Below are 25427 nucleotides of genomic sequence, written 5' to 3'. Positions count from 1 at the left end.
GAAATTGTTTTTCTATATAAAATCGTCAGTCGGGGAAAGTAAAACAATGCACTGAAATATAAAAATATATTATTGGTGATTTTTGTGGTATTGCAATTTAAATAATCTTTGGTGCCATATAAAAGAAAGAACATTTTTGTTGTTTAATAACTTCCGCATTTATGGAGATGGCATCACAAATTGAGTAATTAGAGATAGAGAATGTATAAAAATGTTACCTCAATATATGGAAGAATTACATACAGTTTGCATCACACAAGTCAATATTTTTACAACAAAATTTAACCTTTTTGTAAAAAACTATTACTTTATTCAAATAATTGAACTAAATATATAAGTACTAGATAAATATTTGAATGACAAACGGATTCAGTTAGTTTTGCTCCTATCACGAGAATCGGTTGTTATTGATTAAAAATAACGAAAAAAATATTTTATTTAGACGGCTGTAAATTGGTATATTCATGTAATAAGAAACGGCTTTTTCAAATATAGTTTTTCGAAATTTGGTCCTATTTTTTACCTATTTTAGAAATAAAATGTCAAATTTGACAGATACCCGACGGCAACAGAGTAAATTTTCTGTGTAAATGTCATTTTTAATCTAATTCAAAACAGAATCTAGCTTTATCTGTGACTGTATCTGTATATACTATAAACGCGAAAGTTTGTTTGTGCGTATGGATGTTTGATTCTCTTTCACGCAAAAACTAGTGAATGGATTATAATGAAACTTTACAATATAATATAGCTTATACATCAGAATAAGACATAGGCTATAAATGTATAACCAATTCAAGATATTGTGTGAATTGTCCAAAATATAACGATAATGTTGAAAAATAACACACGGTTCTGTTAAACTCTATCAAACGACTATTTTTGTTCATGGACTATCAATTACAACTAGACACATGTAATAGTACTTTCAAATATTGCCAATAGGTGCTATAATAAATATTACACTTTATATTAATAAAATTCGGATTTTATGTGGACGAAGTCCTGGGGAAAACTATAGTAATTCATAAATTTCAAAGCATAATCCATAACTACGAAATTATCCCGAGAAATAAGAAAAAATAGTAGAAAAAAATACTGCCACTTATATCTCCAATATAATGTGATACGCAGAATAGACGCAATTTGGCTCTGTATGTGTATCGTAATACTGACATCACAAATTGACTTTCTTAATTTAAACTTTGTTAACCAACCTTCATGTACTATATTGGGAAAATTAAAAATACTAACTTTTTTGATAAGCTTTTGCGTAGCGCATTAATGCATTCCAATCTTAAAACCTTCCCAACATAGTCTAGGTTATAAAACAATATTATTATATTGATAGTTATTGATAATTACAACACAATTATTTTATGTTGATATTACGACGAATATTATGAATAATTATACTGAGCATGAAAGAACAATTTTAGATGATTCATTAAACACCAATCTTCAATTATTAGTTTCAATAGTCAGACAATAGCCTCATCGCTTTTACCGCCTGCTATTGGAACATTACATGATTACATTACATAAAACATTCAATTAAATATAGTAAAGACAAAGTTAATTAATCCCTTAAGTTTCTTTTAATTATTAATGTCTTTCAGACAAATGTCTAACATGTATATAAAATATAAACCAGACTTGAGCTAGTGTAGTTATTTATACATATAACTACACCTATTTTTTTAAGACAATTTTAATCAACTCCACCACTTTTTATGGAGCTACTTAGTGAATTTTAAAAAATATATATATGGTATGTTGGTGTTATGAATAAGAATATACAGTCTCAGTCTCAGAGATATAGTAACGATAAGCAATCCAAAATAAATGATGAAAAGCAAACCACGTGGATTTTATTGTTTCTGTGCCTCTCATACTAACAACAACAACATTTAACTTCTGGAGTATTGCCACCATCTTATATAACAATATGAATAATTTTAAAAATGACATTTAAAACAAAATGTGTTGTATTTCTCTTTTTCTTACACAAATTTATATTGTTCGAAATACTTTAGAAAAGATTTTTTGATTGAAAATCAATGTCATTGTGCTATGATAGATTGTCTGTTTTTGGATATTAATTTTTGTAAATTCTTTCACACTGATAGAGGCTGTATTGTGGGCCGAAACGTTTGTCTACAGACTAAATAAAGTTTTTTTTAAACAAGATGAAAACATAATTTCAGTGTTTTCGGAACCTAAATGTCAATGATACAATGTTCAAGAACTTAAAATTTCCAAGGATGAATAATATAATTATTAGAGTACTGTTTCAAAGCTTCATTTTTTTGCGACAATTGTACACCATGCTTCTCAAAAAAAAATTACTCAAAAGAAATAATTTATAATCTCTTTTGAGTTCAATGTGTGTAAAATGACATATTAGTATATTTTTTAATAATGCATATAAAAACATACCTTGTTAATATATACTCGTACAAACACAAAATTGAAGATGATAAATACTAAAAAATACAATATTAACATGTACACGAAAAAAAAAAGATTATAAGTACGAAGGGGTGTAACACTTTTAAGACGCACCCGGTATATATATTTGACTATTCAAACTGAACGACTATAATTTGGCTTCATATCTACAAAAAAAACAATTATTTAATATAATATATTTTGCATACTGTTCCCAGTGCTGTATATATACATATTGAGCATGTTTAACAAAAATCTTGTTATAATAAAACTTCTAGTCAAGTTGTCGGCATTTTTATATAAAGTTATTAAGTTAATCAAACGGCAAATCTTTCCATGAAAACAATACTCTTTAATAGACGTAAAGTAATTAAAATAAATGGCTTGCCAGCCTTATATCGTGTATGGTTACTCGTTATAGTATTAAAACCAAAGTACACACACAGCTCATCAAATATAGAATGATACTATACTCAGTTTTATTACTCAGGTAAGACTTCAATAGATGATGAGAGAAAAAAGACAAAAAAAAACAAAAAAAACACAGGAAAAAAAAGACACAGGGCACAGAATAAATTTTAATAACGCAAAAATTATAATGAAAGAAGCTATAGCCTCTAAAAGAAAAATAAAAGGCTTTTTTAATTCAATCTAATAAAAATAAATGTATTGCTCATGCATCTGTAGATGTTAGTAATGTATGGCAATCGCGTCTTTGATTTTAAAGAACATTACATAAATAAACATAACATACGTGAAATTTAAAAATAATCATACAGAAAGTTTGGGCTTTTTGGTTTTACCTTATTAAGTAATTATCAGGTAGTAATTGTTAATTTTGAAGTTTAACTTAATATAATGTAATTTTAACAGAACGTCAACGATTTCTTGTAGACGTATCTGTTTTAAAAAGTAAAGTGTTCTCGAATAGTTCAATTTAAATATTTTAAATAGGTTTTTTCTTGATTCTTTATATTTTTTTTTTGCTTCCGACGACGGAAAGAGAAAACTTTCCGAAACGTTAAGCATTTTTTTCTTTGTTAGGCAAATTTTTATTACTGTAAACACAACTTCTGACAAGCAGCGTCCGTTTAGGTTTAACGCAGAAGTGTTTACAAAAAATAACTATTTTATTTTGTAGATTTTTCTTGCAGTGCAGTGGCGAAAAACCCATAAGGATTTTTTTGGATAGATGAATTCGCCACATAGGTATAGACATTTTTTAGAAAAAAGACAGATGACGTCTATACCAATCCATTTATTTGACTAAAAAAAGTTTCTAATATTTTTTATTATTAGAAGAAATTAGGGCTAATTTAAAAAAATAAAAAAGTTCCCAAATTTATACGTTCAGTCAAACAACTATCTAGTCACCAGCACGTTAATTTTTTGTCAAAATAAAGCTTGATTTTCATGCATCCGTAAAGCCGGAGTCTCATGCATCCGAAATCCATAATCGTCCGACGTCGTATAAAGTTAAACTTTGTTTAACTTTTGTACGATATCGTGTGTTTTTTAACCTCACCTTTTTTGAAAACATTGTTTTTATTTTAAAAACAAGTTTAGGGGGAAGTGGGTAATTTCGGGATATTTGACGAGGAAGTTATTTTTATAAGTGTTTCTCCAATAATACATGACATGAATCTATATTCAATGCAGCAGAATAACAGGTCTAAATGTCAATTTTCGGAACGAACTTTCGGATGTATGTGACAGGCATTTTTTATTTCACACGATAACTTCAAATTTCGGATGTCGTATCATCGGATTTCGGATGCATGAGACACCGGCTTTATACGTTGATACGATGGTCCGACGGTGCTCTGATTGGTCATAGCGTTTTCGCGCCACTTTTCGTCCGTAAATATTTTACTTCAGCCCATCAACGGACCCGTTCATACGATAACGGACGTTTTGACACTTTTTTGACAAATTTAATCTAACCTTAATAAAAATATAAGTAAAATAGCAAGATCGTTATGGAAACGAAAATATAAAATAACACCAACGTATATCCGATAAACGGATGCATGAAAATGCAATAAATTTAAAAACTGCGTTATTTTCTAACCAATCAGTCTTTAAATTCTACCAATAAAATTAATATGGTATCCACGTATCGTCGGACAACGGATGCATGAAAATCAAGCTTAAGCTTAATTTTATATTTTCGTTTCCATAACGATTTTGTTATTTTACTTATATTTTTTATTAAGGTTAAATTAAATTTGTCAAAAAAATGCTATGACCAATCAGAGCACCGTCGGACCATCGTATCAACGTAACGGATGTATGAAAATCAAGCTTGACACGTAATTTCCATTCCAAATATCTCTAAAACAGTTGCTGGTAGCGATTTTTACCAAGAGTGATCTCTTTAGCGTGAAAAACGGCGGAAATTTACATTATTACAAGGAAATCAAATCCAAAAAAACACTCAGACACCCATTGTCATCCAAATATCGACTATAGTTCAGAAATTATTTGGAAAAAATCGAAATAAAAATGAAACTTCTACATCCTTTATCTCGAAGCATTTGAGAACATAAATTTATATTATGGAGTTTACGAGTATAACTTATTTTTGTCTGTAGAGTATGCTGCCGAAGTTTCCCGAATACAATTCGGAGCACCCTGTATAAATACAAAAAAGATGAAAACAAAAATATTTTTTTTGTTTGTTAAACATTCTCATATCATCCTATATTTAACGAGCTGTAATAATTAACGCTAATGGATAGACAGATTTCAGCTGTAATTGGCTTTAACACGACTACGATGATCTTTTAAATCATCCAAAATGGCTGTATTATTCTTCTGGCATTATGACAATGTAAGATTTAAAATTTACTGAGTTTAATAGAATTCCTGTTCAAAATATAAAACTTTATAATTTTACAAAGTGATCATACTTCATAATATCAAAGTTTACAGAATATCTACTATCTGTATTTATTCTGTAAACTTTGATAATATTTTTTAGAATCTATCCATATATGGATGATAGTTTGAATTAACACTACACTAGTAAAAATTACAGAAAATCTGAAATTTCAGAATTTTCTTGGAATTTAAAAAACATAAATCCCTAAATATACAACTGCACAAATGATTAAGGGAATATTTTGTAGTATTCAAAAATTACAAATAATGCCTATCGAAATTCCAGCACCCAACAGTCTCGACAGTAATCATATAAAAAGAAACATAATGAACTATAAAACTTAAAATGAAACAGATTTTAGTGCATCTCCTCTAAACACCAGCAATTGAAAATTATAAAAAGAACTCCAAATAGCATGCCACATCAACAACAGTCTAAAAAATATAGTAAAATCACAGTCAATTATTAATATTGATAAGTTAAGGTGTAAGTTATATGAAAACGTTTCAAGCGAAAATAATACGGAATAACATTCCTTATAGGTTTATAAATAGTCAGAACAGAGTAGTTTCTTTCAAATCGATCTAAAAATAATGCAGTAAATGTTGTTAGGACGTTACATCACTGTTCGGGCTATTTCATCTAGATTAAGGAGATTTTATACTGTAACGATAAATGTGCTAATATTAACGAACATAATGGATATAAAAAATAGAATTAATGTTATCTTAACTTGTCATTACAAATCCGTAAATTGTATTTTAATGTGTAAAATATAGATAAAGATTGGTTTATATTATAGGCTTGGTGTATTTCAGTTGATTTTAAAAATTCCGACAGCAGCGCTCGATATGGCAGAAATTAGAAGTTTCCGTAAAGTATTTCACGCAGTATCGTTAGCGTTTATGTCGATCGCAATCAAATAATATTAAAATCGTGGCTTTGTCACAATATTAATATGTCATAAAAACTCAGGTACGAGGTTTGTGTAATGCAACGCTGTTTCGGGTAGTAAAAATTAAGCGAAAAAGAACTGGGCGCCGCGTTGTGTTGTGACAGTTTCAAATAAATTGCCGAAAAAGGTTAATGCGTAAAGGATGCCCTGATTACGCGGTTGTTGGGTGCAATAACATTTAATAACTCAACTTTCCTGGATATTCAACACTCCCGAAACAACATTTTGTAGCTTTACAGCTTGTGACACCGATTTGATCTAAGAGCTCAAACGCACTGACGCGACCACGGATATATTGCGTACATAGATGCGTCCAGATGAACGACCAGTTTCAGCAGGGCTGTCAGATCTAACGATTTTTTACTTTTTACAAATTAGAAAATACTGTTTACAGAAATGTTAGCCGCAGAAGATAACAATTTTAGTGCAGCCTACTGGTCGCAGCGACCAGCGACGGCCAGGCTTGGCCACGGTCGTTAGTGCGCGTTGTATCATTTGATTTAATTGTATCACCACACCATTTTATATTCTTTAAACTGTGGTATTACAGATTACAGGTAGCAGCGACCCGGTCGTCAGTGCGTTTGAGCCCTAAAGCAAAGATGGATTCAAGCAGTTCGACGAAACAAGTGAGTAAACGCACATAAGTGCCCATTACATAATCAAAAAGTTAAATAGGCATATACTATGAGAGGATAAAATATAATTTGCAATGTTAATGGTATATTTTTTAATCAACTAGTGCTTAATTTTTTTATGAAACTCTAAAATTATAATTATGTACCTTTAAAAAATTTCGTTATAGCCGAAATAACTGGGGCTGTTATGTCCCCACTAGCAAAACCGGTACCTAAAACTATGCTCGCTACCGCAGTTGAACTCATCTAAAAAGTTTTATTAGCTTGAATAATAAATTATAGTACAAGTTAAGACCTTCGGAAGATATTAAAATATTATATATTTTTATTTTTAGAATTTTCAGAAATTTTACTTCCTAACCCTTTTAGAATAATTATACAACACATTTTTCGCGTATTCGCTGTTTAAAACCGTGTATTTGTTTAGTCCGTTGTTATAACGATATTATCCGATGGTAGAAGCACCGGCGGAGTATACACCAAGCCTATACAGTTGAAAGACAGAGACACAAGGAATTGCGGGGTTGTCGCTTCCTACCTATGGTAAACATCGGCCTAAATCCGACATTAGAAATATTGGCTTCCACGAAATATTGGCGTAAAAACCAAAATAAAAGTTTATGATACATTGAATACAGAATAAAAACTCCTTTTCCTCGGATCTACAATCTCTTAAAAGTGACTGTTGAAAATTTTACCTGCAATGGCCTCGAGGCACTTAATGAAAATCTCCATATTCCTCTCGCACGTCGCCTCGTTAAGGTAGAAATAGGTCCTAGCAGATTGCACTTTGTACCGTCTATCGGCAAAAGTTTTCTCCACATGGTACTGCTTCAACGAACCGTCTTCTAACGTGTCGCCGGCTGCCGGTACGGAAGCCCTAAAAAATACGAGAATATTAGCAAAGAAGAAATAACTTTGTTGAAAATCGTTTTAATTCAATCAAGTGAAATGTTTTAGTGTACACACAACCAAACTTATATGGAATCGCTCTTTATTTCTGAAACTTTTTGCAAGGAAAAAAATTGGTATACAACTTTAACATAAGGTTTTTTGTTGTAACTAAACATGATAATAAAGAATAAACGACTTCTGCGATTTATTTTCTTGTAAATTTTGTGTTCAGTAGTAAAATCACGATTGTCCGGTAATTTTAATTCGATCCAAAAAAATAAAAAAATGCCTTACGTTGGATTAACAGACGTACTGAGGGGAAGAATTATTGCTCTCATTGAACAAGGAATGCCCCAAGAAGACGTAGCAGAGATAGTAGGCGTTACCGAGGGCGTTAGATCGAAAACATATGCAAGGTACTTGGACCTAGGAATTCTTAAGAACAGGTCCAAACAAAGTCATCAAAAAGTCACAACTGAACAGCATTACCGCTTTGTGTGCTAAATTGCTGGAAGAACTCCCAAAGTTTCTCATCCAGGGCTACAAAGACAACTTCGGGCGGCTACAGGTGTGAACATTTTAGTTGAAACCATAAGAAAAAGGCTTGTACAGTAGGAGAGAGTTACGTGTCCCACAGTTATCTTGGCAAAATAAAATTGACCGACTAAATTGGTGCCTTCAACATCAAAACTGGACAATTGAGAAATGGCAAAATGTTCTTTTTTCGGATGAGACCAGAACTGGCCTAAAATCAGATGACTATCGAATTCGGGTTCTCAGTGCTCGAGGAATACGAGCGAGACTTCAGGCTGCCAAATCTGTACCAAGATGTAAAGGAGGAACTGTAATGTTCCGGGGAGGTATTATGCAGGGCGCAAATACTCCATTGTTACCACTTCAACAAACTTTAACGGGCCGGAAGTACGTTGATTTAGTACTAGAACCTATCGTTAGGCTTTGGACAAAAACCAAACTGTAATTGGGAATAATTTTAACTTCATGCAAGATAATGCACCTCCCATACCAGCAGAGTGGTTAGAAAATATCTTGAAAACGGAAGGTATCAGAGTTTTGGACTGGCCTGCATGTTCACCAGATCTAAACCCTATCGAACACTTGTGCGAACAACCAGCTCAAAAGAAGGGTTAGATCTCTTCGAAACAATCCAGAAATTCACGCACAGCTTATTAATGCAATATTAGCAGAATGGGAAAACAATACCCCAAGACAACGTTGATAATTTAATAAGAAGCATTCCAGCGCGGATAGAAGGTTGCATAGAGACTAGAGGTGGCAACACGGATTATCAAAATTATTAATTTTCTTTTTGTTTTTGTTTTTTGACCAATAAAAATTTAAATCTCATTTCATTTCAGAAACCAAAAAAATATCATTGTGTTTATTTTGGAAACTGATTATTTTTTTTCATTGCTTTATGGATTATTTTTCATTAAAAGTCTTTGGTAAGGACTGAGTTTTATTCATAAACACAAAATGTCCATAGGTTTCAAAAATTATGAAAAATAATAGAGGATTCCATATAAGTTTGGTTGTGTGTATTGTGCTGAATTATAACTCTTGCAACACCAAATGCTCTAACTTCAACTGTATCTTCTTTGGAAGTACTCAGTAACAGTTACTCAATAAGCTCACGTTCAAGTGAACCAGCCAAATGTAATGCCTCTTCTTGAGAATTTTTCTTTAATTTTATCATTCTATTTCTTCCAAAAAATTATGTGTGCACTATGTGAGCATGAAACTTGTTACCAACAGCTATTAAATTGGAGGATTTGAAGGACATGTTTAAAAAAGTGATTTTCAATTTATTTTTGTACATTTTCTGTTTCCTCAACAGCCTGCAAATTTTGTGGATACCACCCAAAATACACACTTTTAGACAAATGCCTAATAATGTTAACGCTTAAATTTATTTAAGAAGAGAAAACATTTTGAACCTAACCAATCATTCGTATTTATAGTGGTTTACAGTAATTTTGTTAAATTATATGAATATTCTCGTTGTTTATTGGTTTGAAATAAATATGACAATGTCCTCCAATGAAAATGCGAGTTGCTTAACTCTAATAATTCTAATTCTGAGCTAGCAAATGAGCTAAATGCTTTACCTAGATCGTTATTCAGAAGCTACAAACCTATCAATGAAAATATGCATGAAAATTTACTTTCTAGCACACAACCAGAGGTTATTGGTACCCAGGTACAGTATCAAGTCGATTATGATGATTTTCTTAGCTTTAAATCAAATGTTTTTTGGTGTTTGAGCGATCGCTACCACTTTTTTTCTCGCTAGTTCGTGCGTCAAAGCTTGGTCAAGGTCATGTAGTGTCAAGGCCGTTGTATGTCACGGCCTTGAATTTTTGCAATAATAAACGTATTTAATTTAATAGACGTGTTTAAATTTAAATTCAAACTGTAAAAATCTCTATTTTTTGATAACAATCATAATTTACGATTACAACATAATAAATTATTTATAATCATGCAATCGTGTCTGCAACATACTACATAAAAAAGTGCAGACACCATAAACACGTATCGCAAATAATAAAATCGATAAAACATTTTCATACATAATAAAAAGTAATTTATAATACAAATATTTGCACTAAAAGTTTTCTTTTTTATTGAGACCTCTTAATTTTATTTGATAGTCGAGGATGTTATCTTTATCATTTAAGACTAATCCGCAGGCTTACAATATTAAGCTTCTACTAGTATTTTTAAAAATTGTTCATTTTTTAATTGAATAAAAGTTACAATACCAATTTCCAAAAAAAAAACACTAAAAGTTTAAATCAAAATACGTTCTCTTTTGTATCATTCCAACTATTTTTTAGAAAGTTAAATAGCATTTGAAAATGGTCGCAATATTTTGAAATATAATAAAAAAAATAATAAAGGAAGGCAACGGGATACCACCTTTATTATTAATTCCCAAGACAATAACATGAGTACATTTAATTAAAAAATTTCCGGAGTTATAAATAGTTCCCCAATCGGATCTCCGGGGGGAACGGCTTTAAATGTGACAAATAAAAGAGCGAATTTGAGAAAACCAATTAAGATCGGAACATGGAATGTAAGGAGCCTATTTGAGGCTGGAAAACTGGCAAACCTCACATGAGAAATGAACAGACTTAGTCTGGATATCCTAGGCGTTGCAGAAACCTGGTGGCCTGGGGTGGGAGAGAGCAATGTGGATAACGGCGTATTCTTTTACTCTGGTAATGAAGATCCAAAACACATGAAAGATGCGGGAATCATAATAACAAAAGAAATACTGAAATCTGTAGTGGACTTTGTTCCATACTCGGATCGCACTGCTTTATTAAAACTCAGAGCTAAGCAAAGTGATCTTAATATAATACAGGTATACGCTGCAACTGCAGATTCGCCGGACCATGATGTGGAAAGATTCTATGATGAAGTCAAAGAACTGCTCAAATTGACTAAAAAACACGACGTCAACATAATTATGGGTGACTTCAATGCCAAAGTAGGAAAGGGTAAATTTGAGGAAATTATTGGTTCCTATGGTCTTGGAGAAAGGAACGAAAGGGGCGATCGACTTCTGCAGTTCTGCCAAAAAGGCATGAAAATAGCAAATACGGCGATTCAACTTCACTCTCGCCGTCTCTATACCTGGAAGTCTCCAGCGGACCGACCGGACAATGTAATACGAAACCAAATAGATTTCATCCTCATTAACCAAAGGTTCAGCTCAACCATCAAAAGAGCCAGCACCTACCCTGGCGCCGATGTTCCCTCTGACCATGTGCTATTAGTGGCCGTAATGAAAATTGCTTTATCGAGTCAAAGAAAGCCAACCACACAGCGACGGATGGCGTTAGAAAGAATGAGGGATCCAATAGTAAAATCGGAGATGAGTGACGAAATCAACACACAAATTCAAGCAATAATACCGAATATGGGAGAAGAACCAACACAATCTTGGACAAAGATAATGGACATTGTATCAAATTCAATGCAAAACAGGTTAGGATATGAAGGAAAAAACAAAAAGCAAAGATGGATGACGGATGAGATATTGTTGTTAATGGATGAACGTCGAAAGTACAAGAACAAAACAGATGGCATGTACAAGGATATTTAAAGACTCATAAGAACAAAGATTAGAATAGCAAAGAACGAATGGCTTAAACGTGAATGTTCAGAATTAGAACAGCTGCAAAACCAACATGACACTTTTAATCTGTATAAAAAGCTGAAGGAGACTGCTGGCATATATAAAAAAATGAGATCAACTGTGACAGTCAATAATAACAACCAGATTGTCCTCGAAAGCATAGAAAAGAACAATGTTTGGGAAAAGTATATAGAAGAACTTTTTGATGATGAAAGACCCTCAGCTGATATCAATAACTCACTAACCGGCCCATCGATCACTAAAGATGAGATTGAAAAAGCCATACTTAATTTGAAAAATAACAAAGCGGCTGGGCCAGATGAAATTCCTGCAGAAATACTTAAGCTGTTAGTGTGTTGATGAAAGAGGCATTACAGCATTACATAAAGTATTCAGTATTATATATGAGACAGGTCACTACCCCAAACAGTGGTTGCATTCTACTTTTATACCCTGCCTAAGAAGACCAATGCCAGAAAGTGTGAAGATCACAGACTTATCAGCCTGATGAACCATACCCTAAAAATATTTCTGAAAATAATACACCAGAGAATTTACAAAAAATGTGAAAGGGACATAAGCGATTCGCAAATGGGGTTTAGACAAGGGTTAGGCACCAGGGAAGCAATAGTTGCAACACAGGTGCTTGTCCAGAACTGCTACGATCAGAGAAAGGATGTGTGCCTGTGTTTCATAGACTACGAAAAGGCATTCGATCGCGTACAGCACCACAAATTAATGCAGCTCCTGAAAAGACTTAATATAGATCATAAAGACACCCAATGCATTGAGAAGTTATACTGGAACCAGCACAAATAAAATTGTCCAATACCATGTCCAATCCCATACAAGTTAGAAGGGGGGTGCGACAGGGTTGCGTGCTGTCTCCAGTCCTATTTAATTTATACTCAGAAGCTATTTTCCAAGAGGCTCTGGAGGACGTGGAAATGGGGGTCAAAGTTAATGGAGTGTGGATTAATAATATTCGCTATGCCGACGATACGGTCTTAATTGCAGACAATATACACGACCTACAACAACTGGTCAACAAGGTAGGAGAACAGAGCAAAGCAATGGGTTTAAGCATCAACATCAAGAAAACCAAATTTATGATTATATCCAGAAACCCAGATGTGTTTACAAACTCCATACTAACATTTAACTCAAGGCCCATAGAAAGAGTAGATAAATTTAAGTAATTGGGCATCTGGCTCTCCGAAGATTGGACATCAGACAAGGAAATTAAATGTCGCATCGAACAAGCTCGGTAGGCATTCTTGAGGTTTCGAAAAGTACTTGTCTGTTCTGATTTTGACCTTAGCCTTAGATTAAGATTCGTAAAGTGTTATGTGTGGTCGGTGCTCCTTTATGGTATGGAAGGTTGGATATTGAAAGCAGCTATCATCAACAAATTGGAGGCTTTTGAGATGTGGCTATATCGCAGAATCCTGAAGATACCTTGGACGGCTAGATTGACAAATGAGGAAGTTCTCAGACGCGTTGACAAAGAGCGTGAATTATTTGAATTGATTAAAAAGAAAAAGATCGCATACCTGGGGCACATAATGCGAAACCCCAAATATCAATTCTTACATTTGTTGATAGAAGGCAAGATAGAAGGCCGGAGGGGTATCGGAAGGAAGAAAATGTCTTGGCTGAGGAATATTATATAATAATAATAGGACAGTGGACAGGGCTATTCGATGTTCAGTCGTTAATACACACCGCCCGGAACAGAGAAGCAATGGAAAATGTTATCGCAAACATCCATTAATGGATCTGCACTAGAATAAGAAGAATAAAAAAATATCAGAGGTGTCATTTAAAAATCAAAAGTTGTAGTCATTTCCGGTGAAACAGGAAGTGACCGAAAACAATTGAATACGTCAATTAATCCTAATTTATGTTAAACAGGGTGCTACATATTCGTGGTACAAGCATTGGTATCTCGGAAACCATAATAGATACGAAGACGCAACAATGGGGCAAACTTGCGCCTTGGGCTGTTCACCAAGATGCCATCAAAAAAGTTTTAAAAATTTCAAGGATTGCTGAGTTTTTTTAGAAAAAAACGGATGTTTTTTAGAAAAAAACGGATTTTTTTGAAAACTAATTTTATTTTTTCCTGTCGTTACTTTTTAGAAAATCAAAAAACTAATTGCACCCTCTCATAGCCACTTTATTAGGGCTATCTAATAGTATTTTTAGATTATCAAATTAGCTGATAATTTGTGAGATACAGAGGCCCACATTAATTTTTTTAAATACGGACCTGCATTTTTATTTCAGATTTTGAAAGTCTCCTGAGTACAATTATATGCCACACTTTATACTTTTTTTTTGTTTTGGGTACCTTAACAGCAACAAAACTATTTAATTATTATTCAGAGCGATTATTAAGTCCGACTCTGTTTTTTAAATTATTTAATCTGATTATATTCATCGCAACAATATTGATGAGTGCTAATTAACATTGAATAAGGAAAATTGAGCCAATTGAAAGATTCAAATAAATAATATCCAGATCAGCAATTTAAAGATATTATTTTTAACTTTTCTTATTGTGAATTTGAATTCCCAGTGTACAATCTAATAATTTGCATAATATTAATCGTAGTTATTATGAATAAATTAACTTCTACAAACTAGTTTCTAGTGCTTCACATAGTCTACATGTTCGAAAGGGTTACCACCCTCCCTATTGCACAAATTTATTTTTCGTTCAATTTTATTTATAGTTTTTGAATAGATCTTCTTATACTTTCAAATACCAGGTACCTCGCTGGCCATTATACTGCTCCACCATTTCTAATCCGGGGAAAGATTTGATTGTTTATATTACATTTTATTTTTTATTATTTTATTGCATTTGATTTTCCGTATTCAACCCACGTCAGTGCTAAGTTTGAAAGCTTATCAATATTGTAACGATGAATATATTAAATATTAAAAAAAACAGAGCCGGAGTTGATTTTTTTTAAATAATAATTAAATAGTTTTGTTGCTGTTATGGTACCCAAAACAAAAAAAAGTATGAAATTTGTTTAAATAAATTGTGTCCAAATTTCCAAAACAAAAAAAAAATTAAGTGTAGCATATCATTGTACTCAGGAGAGCGAGTTCTTTCAAAATCTGAAATAAAAAATGCAGGTCCGTATTTAAAAAAATTAAGTTGGCCTCTCTCACAAATTATCAGCTGATTTGAAAATCTAAAAATACTATCAGATAGCTCTAATAAAGTGGCTATGAGAATGTGCAATTAGTTTTTTGATTTTCTAAAAAGTATCGACAGGAAAAAATAAAATTGATTTTCAAAAATATCCGTTTTTTTCCAAAAACGTTTACCAAACTTTTTTGATGGCATCTTGGTGAACATCCCAACGCGCAACTTTGACCCAATTTAACTATGTTTGTATCTATTACGGTTACCGAGTTACCAATGTTCGTACCTCGAATTTGTAGCACCCTGTATACTAACATACCAAATCTCGATTTTTTATCTAAAAAAAATTAAAAAGTTATAGGTGTGAGTCACTTTTGAGACGCATCCGGTATAGCATCAAAAGTAGAAGGACACACCTTGTGTACTAAAATAAGAGAGGATCCTGTGGAGGCTGTGCCCGACCCCCTTCGGAACTCATTAGCCGCCAATGAAGAAAACAGAATTAAATTCGTCTGGAAAAAATATGCAGATGCAAAATAACCGCAAAACCGATGCGAAAACCGCTTCGATCGAAAAGCAAAACTTCGGCAAACTTACTCCACTTCTAGTTTTTCTGCTTCCTCTTGTGAGATGTCTTCTTCCACTGAGTAATCTAGAATTGGCTTAACGCCAAAAGATCTAAGTCTCTCCAATTTGGGTCGGATCTTGTACTCGTCCTCCCCGGCTACAAAATGGCCATAGAATGTGGCCTTCATCAATTGGATGAACAGTCTTTCTCCCAGGATGCCCTTCGCAATTTTCATTAGCTGAAAAACAAATATAAATGTAAGTAATGGCAATATATATAATTAATATCCTATATAATTTTTTCTCATAAAAATCGTATTGCCAAGGTGTATGGCGACATCTATCGGAGAACGAGCGAAGTAGAAGAAAAGCGAGTTCTGTAATTTCGAGCCAGACAGCAGAACTTACTGGTAGAAGGCAGAATAATATAGAAAATTACAGAAAGTTCTGGAAGCAGCCGCTAAGACAGAAGTCTTTCAAAATTTAAACCGCCCTCATTAAAAAAATACCAAAAAGTGTTTAAAGCGTCCATTTTTAAAGTAATTATTGCTATCTTGTGAGTTTAATTTACATTTTATTTACTCAAACCCATGAGAATTGTGAAAAAATGGCATTAAAAACTTAAAAAGCTGTGTGAACTGTGAACAGCAAAAACCATCGAGGATCGTGGCATAACGTCGGTTTCCAATGTTTCATAGGTATTTCATACATGTCCGTATATAAAATGAAGTTTCTTATATGCAACACACTGTATTTTATTTAAAAAATTAAAAAAAAAAGTAATAAATTCGAATAAATAATATTTGGCGACATAATTCCGGAAAAAGTCGAACCGCTCCGAAATTATCAAAAGCTTTGGCTCGCGACCACTGCAAGAATAGCGCCAAATAGTATTTACATTGTCCTTATGGGCACTTTCCAATCTAAATTTGTTTCATTTATCTATGGGTGGCAAATTAGCGAAGCATTTTTAAATAGTTAGTTGTATTGTTAGTTGCATAGTTGTGTGTTGTAATCTGTATAAATTGTGCATCTAGTGAGAAAATAAATTCGTTAAGTATTTTATCGTGAGTTTAAATTAGTGGACCCACGGAATCCGTAACAGTATGAACATGTGAATTGTGAATATCAAGCTACAGTATCGGTACGTTATAATTGGGTCTTATACAGGGTGAGTTTCCTACGATGTTCTCTCTCTCTCTATGGGTATCTCGGAAACTACTGGAGATAGAGAGTCGGTTAAATGGGGAAAGAATTGCAGTTTTGTGGGGTCGTAAATATGTGCCTTTCAGATTTTTGAAAAAGTTCATGGCTTACTAGATATTTCGAAAAAAACAAATTTCGGCTATTTTAAAAATTGTCCCTAATTCCATTATAAGCTATTTTAGACAAAAAGTTTTCAGATAAAAGTTGTAGATAATCACATCCTTAATGAGACCGTGTTATCCGTTTTTTTCTAAAGGTTGTCATTTTTGACATATGACTCAAACATAGGTTTTTTTAAATGGAAACCATAGTTGGCCATGACTTCATAAAAAGCGCTATTTTTTAAGCTTTTTAGCGAAGTAAGCTATAATATGTTTTCTTCGAAAAATTACTGAGTTATAGCCAATTCTTATCATTTTTAAACAATTTCACTTAGTTAGCCATGGAAACAAGTTTAATCGTCTTTGCTCTAATAAATATGAAGCTGTCACATCAAAACATTGTAAAGTAAAATAAACAAAAATTGTAAATATGAATTTTTCAAATGAAGAAAAGCGTGTAGGTTATTGGTTCAACTTTTCTTGACCATACATTTTCGAGGATACGTTGACCGGTGAGTGTTACGTTTTTTAGAAAACGGTTTTTAAGATATGTTAGAAAAGTTAAATTTAGTTATAGCCAATTTTTATCTTTCTTGAATAATTTCTAATAATTATATAATAAAATTTTTTGATTGTATGGTATTCTTATTCTGTTATGATTTATAACTTATAAAAAAAGTCAGAATATATTACTAAACGGTTCTTTACAATTTCCATTACACAAACTAATACCTAAAAAAATAATATCACTACATACACTTTAAGTTATTTTAGAAAATGTTCAAAAAATCCGTCATTGTTTTGAGTTGCATCTTTTTAAAACTGAATTACTACCTATTCTCACAGAAGGACCGGTCGACTTAATTAAACTTTTCTCGTACCGCCACTTCGAGTGCCTCTCTTAATTCATAAGTTCTTTAGTAAACCTTATTGTTAACTATACCGCATAAAAAAATCTAAAATGGATAGGTCAGGTGATCGGGGAGGCCCATGCAATTAGTCCACCTCTTCCTATCCCTGCGTTTGTATAATTATAATATAAATAATTTTTAACATTTCTTTCATTATGGGGGGTTTGACTTGGTTTGGGGGTGGTGTGTCATAATGAAAGATCATGTTGGAACCACTTTATTGACGCGCGAGTATCTAGACGCTTTTCTTCATTTGAAAAATTCATATTTACAATTTTTGTTTATTTTAATTTACAAAGTTTGGATGTGATAGCTTCACATTTCTGACAGCAACGGCGATTGAGGTTGTTTCCATGGCTAACTAAGTGAAATTGTTTAAAAATGATAAGAATTGGCTATAACTCAGTAATTTTTCGAAGAAAACATATTATAGCTTACATCACTAAAAAGCTTAAAAAATGGCGCGTTTTATGAAGTCATGGCCAACTATCGTTTCCATTTAAAAAAAAAACTATGTTTGTGTCATATGTCAAAAATGACAGGCTTTAGAAAAAAACGGAGAACACAGTCTCATTAAGGATGCGATTAGCTACAACTTTTGTCTGAAAACTTTTTGTCTAAAATAGCGTATAATGGAATTACGGACAATTTTTAAAATAGCCGAAATTTGTTTTTTTCGAAACATCTAGTAAGCCGTGAACTTTTTCAAAAATCTGAAAGTGCATATTTATGACCCCGCAAAACTGCAATTCTTTCCCCATTTAACCGACTCACTATTTCCAGTAGTTTCCGAGATACCCATAGAGAACATCGTAGGAAACTCACCCTGTATATTGATATTTCTATCATAGATAAATAGACAGCTTGATGATATACAGTTTAACGCTTAAGTTCCTGTTTATGTTGTTCTGATTGGATTATAATGATACTAACGAGATCTATCAACTTAGTTCTACTATTATGATCCAATCGTAACCTAATTTGTCATTAAAAAAACATTAAAAAGCACATTAGAGTACAGCTTACTGCTTACATCAAGATTAAACATCACTATAAAAGTATCAATAATCAGATAAATGCTGTTCCACAGTTTTTCGGAAATTATTCAATCCAAATTTTAATTTGCCTGCCTAATTGCTATTCAACATCTTATAACAAGAAAAAAATAATCATGTATTATTTAAAGCAAAAGTAGATACATCTTTATAAAAAACAACAGTAGGTGTGTGTAACACATTTCCCAGTGATTTTTCCATCATCAAAATACCAAAATTAGCATATCATCAAAAACAATCTTTGCCAAAATACTTTTTTTATAAATGCATTCATTTTTGTACTTGACGTCACACAAAAAATTAATGTGCAAAGTTCAAAAAAAAAAACAAATACCCTCGCAAATGACCGTTAATATTTCGAAATTTCCAAAAATAACATTTTAAAAAAGAAAATGATTTATGTTCCTTTCATTAAATTACTAAGCTAACAATAAATCTAAACTTACAACCTAGAATAAAACAAGGAAAAAGATGCATACCATTCCTCGCGACTCTATTATTGAAATCAAATGATAATAAAACCTTTGATGCAATTTTGTACAGAGCACTAACGTCTACAATTTCTAAAGCAATCATCCTGACTTCTAATCATATATTGCGGCACTAACAGCATTTTGGGAAAATATACATTTTTGCAATTTGAGTAGAGATTAGAAGCGAAACAAAATATTTGTACACTCAATGATACAATATACATATACAACCTCTATGAAGGTCTTTTAAGAGACAACAGTAATGTCGTTCAAAGTTTTTAAAAGGAAAAAAAAGCAATAAGTATGTATGAGATGAACAGGACAGTGCAAACCAAATAAAATAAAGTCAAAACGTTGGCTAGTCAAATGAAGCCTAAAAAATGAGTATTATTTATTTAACGTCCACAAGATTATGAAAAAATCCATCCATATTTATACACTGTAGATGTAACAAATAAAAAATTTCAGCCACTACTATACTCCATCAAGTATATTATTATTCTAAATTTCATATCAACTGGCAGTAATTAATACAATTCAAAATTTATTTCAAAACATACATACATTGTAAAACGTTGATGTTAGTATTGATAAACAGATCAATCAACACAATGTGACAAATAAATTACTAATGAAGGTTAATTTCTGTCTTCAAGTTATATAATTAATGTTTACTTAGCTGATAATTATCAAAAAAATATATACGCAGACAGAATAATTAAATAATTACATCCATATTGATTCCAGAACATTTTTTTAATAGAATTTCTTCTTTTATGTTCTATATTCAAATAAAATATTACTGACTACTTATTATTGCTATTCAAAGCAAAAAGAAGTGGTTGAACTAAAAATTTTGAACTAAACACAAAAATGTCTTTTTCGAGGTACATTCCATATGTATAATCATATAATTTTCATAGGATTTCTACACATATTAGATAGATATATTAAAATATTTTGTCAATCGACTTCTTGCTACTATAATCAAAACATCTTCTACCGATAGTATGATAATGTTATGGTTTCGTGGATCTTTAATTCAAAACACACGATAAAACACTTAACTAACTTATTTTACAACTATAAACACAATAACTAATTAGATACAACACATTAATAACTCTTGGTGCGGTTTTCTAGCATCTTCGCCAATTATTCGATAATTCGCTTATTTCAAAACACTAGTCCAACGCGGGAATCGCTTTAAATACCCTAACGGATGTTCTCGGAATTTCCATTCCGGAACTAACTGCAGCATTCTTTTTGTGTCCAGTACTTTCGATTATCTAGTACGGGATTTTCCACCAACGTCCAAGAGATGACGCGCAAATAGAATCTCGCATCGGTTATAGAGAAAACGCTTCAGAAGTCGTTAGATTCCCCGAAAGATGTCGTCACGCTCCTGGGCAGTAATTTGATCAATAAAATTATGTTATTTTATAAAATATCCTCGAAAATATCGAAGAAACTATATTATGTTGTCTCAAAAAATATATGACTTAGAGTTTGCAATCAATTTTGTGCTCAGAAAATATATCGAAGTCTAATAACTAATAATAATTTAAAAGATGAATACATTAGATATTACCGTGATTATAGGTCAGGGGCTTGGAGCATCCTCAAAAAGAAAATTCCATTTCTCCAATTCCCAATGGATGACATACCAAGAATTTACAACTTTGAGAAACACCTCACTGTAGTATTGAGTAATAAAAAGGATTGGAAGGAAGAAACGCTTACTCAGCATATAAAAGACCATACCATAATGTGGTATACTGATGCTTCCAAAACCAAAGCTGGGAGTATTTGGGCCGAAGGAACCAAGAAACCAATAGGAGTATTTGGGCCGAAAACTAAATACTCCGAACCAATGGGCACCTACCCCAGTATCCTTCAGGCAGAAATTTACGTTATCGAAAGCTGCGTACAATTTATCTCAGATAGGAACTATCGAGAACAGGAAATTGCCATCCTATCCGACAGTCAAGCAGCACTTAACGCGATCAGCTCAGTAACCATCAATTCGAAGTTGGTCAAAGAATGCCTGGAGAAGCTCAATAAATTAGGCAAAGAAAATAAAGTCCTCCTACTCTGGGTGCCTGCTCACCAAGGGATAGAAGGCAATGAAAAAGCAAATGATCTAGCTCGAAGAGGAGCGAACACTCCACTAACTGGACCAGAACCGTTCTGTTTTCCAAACGGGAACCAACTGAAAGCGGAACTGAAGAATCTGGAAGACTCCATCCGTAACTTGAAATGGGTGTCCTCCAACGGTCTAAGACACTCGAAAAACTTCCTCAAAACTCACGACCGAGAAAAATTAAAGGTTTTCCTTGATTTAAATAAAAACAATCTTCGGATTGTAACAGGACACTGTCTCCTCAACGAACACCTCAGTAGGCTGAAGCTGAGAAACAACGGCGAATGCAGATTCTGTGCATGGGGAAAATGGGGAAACACCAGAACACCTTATCACTGAGTGCGCCGAGACGACGACCATTCGTGCCATGAACTTTGGTACGGCTGATGTCGAGGATGGAGAGCTGGCCTCTGTGGAGCCGTCTCAGATACTGGCTTTTGTTAAAGCCTGAGACTGTATGATGAGTTATACCGAGTTAGGTTAAGAAAGGGGAACACACAATAGATCTGTAAGGTCGCGGTGATTAACTCCCCTCCTTAACATTCTACATTTTACCGTGATTATAGCCTAGGATGTTTTACATAGCAGAACTTATTTATCTAGATTTCAAATGAACAGTTATAGAGTAAATAACAATTCTACCTAAATAGCACATAAATTATCTTTAGTTGCTCAAATTTAGAATCATAATTGTATTAACTGTTAAAAGATGTATAGGTAACGCACGCTACCATTCATTACGCGATATGATTCATTTAAAATAAATTAACGTCATTTCATTATTATTATAATAGATTACAAAATGTATCATAATTTGTAATATTCATATTTAGATCAATTTCAACATTGCTTAAGTGAACAAATTTACAAATAATTTAAAGATAAGATGTAAAAGCCAATTCGTATAAGAGTAGGATGCCGCGTGGGTACCTATGTCTAAAAAGACAAAATTACAGTCATGTTTTGTATTCTTTTGATGTAAAAAATTAAAAGAAAAAGTTTGGATTAATAGTGATGCACTTATACCCAAAATAAGTGCATCACTATTAACCAAACAAATTTAAAAATAAATTTTTAGACACGTAAGTCAATTCGCCTAATGTGTAGGAGGCCAGACATGCCTTTATATCATTATTACACTTATTTTAATTTGACAACAAACATGTATTTTGGACTGTTAAAATAAAATAAAAATAAAAACAATGTCCAAGTTTTTTAGAAGCTTCCAAAAATATTGGTGCAAGCAACAACGTAAAAATGAATCTGACAGTTATGAATAATCACAAAACTATCGAAATTTAAAAATAAGTTTTTGAAAACATAAAATGCCAATTCACTTAAATATGACGCCAACAATGACAAATATATCGCCGAGTATTTAGCTTATGACAAAAAGTGAGATATATATTGTTGGCTTTTAAAATCACATTAAAAAATAAAGACAAAGTCCAAGGTTTTTTTCAGCTTCAAAAAATTTCGGACGCATTAAGGTGAATATGAGTAACTTAATTAAGCTTCATTCAGAACCTCGTAATTAGTGGAATAAATTAGTTGTTTCAATTAGCGTAGACGTTTGTTCTTCTAATTTCAATGTAAGCATTCAGAACGTCAAAATTAGTGGTAGTCATTTTCAATTAGTAGAAAAAGTTAATAAACTTTTGACTTTTCCACTAATTATACTTTAAAATTTGCGAAGAATGTCATTTTGGCCTTTGATTGTCATCGCTCAAGAGAAATTGTGGTTAGAAATCAAAAGTTGATTGTTTTCTTTGTTTTATAAGCTAAATATCTTTCTCTATGGATACAACTGACTACCGCAAGCTGGTGCTAAGATATTCTATTAATTTTAATTGTCTTTTTTAGACATTGTGAATGATCGTAAACTAAAAAGTATAAAGTGTAATTGAAACCACTAATTTATTCCACTAATTGCGAGGTTCTGAATGAAGCTTTAATTTTGTAAAATATATATATCAACATAAAATGAGATGTAATTAACGAAATATCATCGTAACAACAGATATTTTAGAAACGTCTACGTTTACTTATTTCACTGAAATTTATGAAAAAATAGTCCTTTGCCTCGGGCACAGATACCGCTACATTTTGAAAACAGTTCGAAACGAAACAAAATTGAACGAGACAACAGGAAACACCAAAAAAAACACATCCTTCTCCGCAATTTCACGGGTAGTTTTGAGACGCTTTTAAGAATCGAAAGTAGGTCGAGACAAACCCGAAATAAGTCAAGACAACACGGAATAAGCCGCAACGCGATAGTGAGTATGGGGCTTTATAGTAATGTATTCCAAAAAAGTAAATATGATTTTACTATTAGTATCTAATTAAGTTTAACAATAAATAATAAGTTTTTAACAAAGAAATTAAATTATTCTATTGTGTAGGACGCCAGGAATACCCATATTTCATTACTACACTCACAGAAGCATTTTTATTAAAAGTGGAAATTTTGGAAATTACAATCCATACGCGATTCGTAACTATTCTGAGAATTGTAAATTCTATAAACGGGATTATCAATGACAAGTTTATTTGCAATATTAATGCTCTCATAAAGATAAGAATAAATACGTCTAGTTTACGTCTCGTGACTATTAATAATTATCTATTAAAAATATGTTTTCCTTTTTTTTCTATAAATAGGTGAGTACATATTTTGGAATCACAACACTAGGTCGTTGATTTAATTTTAAAGCAACTATAGAGGTAGTATACATTTTAAAGCAGTCAGCAAGGAAAGATTATGATATGGAAATTGTCATATTTTTCTTTTTTATGTAAATACCTATACCGGGTGCGTCTCAAAAGTGGCGCACCCCTATAACTTTTTTATTTTTTCAGATAAAACAACGAGATTTGGTATGTTAGTATATGACATAAATTAGGATTGATTGACGTATTCAATTGTTTTCGGTCACTTCCTGTTTCACCGCATATATCTACAACTTTTGATTTTTAAATGGCACCGTCGGTATTTTTATACTTTATTCGATAGAAAATGACACTCTGAATGGAATGACATCATATGTCAACTTTTGACATATTCGCTCAAAAACAAATTGTATTTTAAATTTTAATCTAGAGTGCTATGGCTGTGTTGAAAAAACACTAATTTTTAAGCAAGGAGCATTGGAAAAATAGATTTGATCGTCTAATGTTTTAGTGTCTTGTCCTGGTCGGTTAAAAGATGCCCAAATCGTATTTTTAATCTTACGTCAATTTTTTCAAATGGAACGAGGGATGCTCATTAACATATTTGGAAAAGTCATTTTTTAAGAATAATTTGATACCACACATTTGGTATATTTCGAGTAAAATTGTCGTTATGAACCGCATATTACAATTTCAAATAAACCATATGCGAAAACGTCAAAAGTTGACATATGATATGTCATTATATTCAGAGTGTCATTTTCTATCAAATAAAGTAAAAAAGTGCCGAGGGTACATTTTAAAAATCAAAAGTTGTAATCATTTCCGGTGAAACCGGAAGTGACCGAAAACAATTGAATATGTCAATCAATCCTAATTAATGTCATATACTAACATACCAAATCTCGTTGTTTTATCTGAAAAAATAAAAAAGTTTAGGGGTGAGCCACTTTTGAGATGCACCCGGTATGGGCATGTAAATAAAAATTTAAATAATCAGAATTAATTAACGAATTAACGTAAATTTTAACTAATTTATTAAACGTCATTAAAAATTTAAATTCCAGGTTATGTAGATATATAAAAATAACCAAAAGTTGCACGCAAGTTGAAAAATTATAGATCCGGATCTATCATTTGCAAGT

The 25427-nt window shown here is 32.3% G+C and overlaps 1 protein-coding gene across 2 annotated transcripts in view; it reads right to left on the bottom strand.

Moving 5' to 3' along the window:
- Window positions 1–25427, bottom strand: part of LOC115876085 (proline dehydrogenase 1, mitochondrial) — a 79432-nt gene that overhangs the window by 28288 nt on the left and 25717 nt on the right. For both annotated transcript variants that reach the window (XM_030891781.1, XM_030891782.1), the window contains exons 2-3: window positions 15751–15959; window positions 7627–7808 (exon numbers count right to left, since the gene is read on the bottom strand). In XM_030891781.1, the coding sequence (XP_030747641.1) occupies window positions 7627–7808; window positions 15751–15959 (391 nt within the window). The remainder of the gene's footprint in view (window positions 1–7626; window positions 7809–15750; window positions 15960–25427) is intronic.

This window comes from Sitophilus oryzae, unplaced genomic scaffold, assembly GCF_002938485.1.
Source record: "Sitophilus oryzae breed Bouriz unplaced genomic scaffold, Soryzae_2.0 scaffold_1396_pilon_pilon, whole genome shotgun sequence".
In the NCBI taxonomy this organism is placed as follows: domain Eukaryota; kingdom Metazoa; phylum Arthropoda; class Insecta; order Coleoptera; family Curculionidae; genus Sitophilus; species Sitophilus oryzae.
This window is presented reverse-complemented; position numbering and strand designations above follow the sequence as displayed.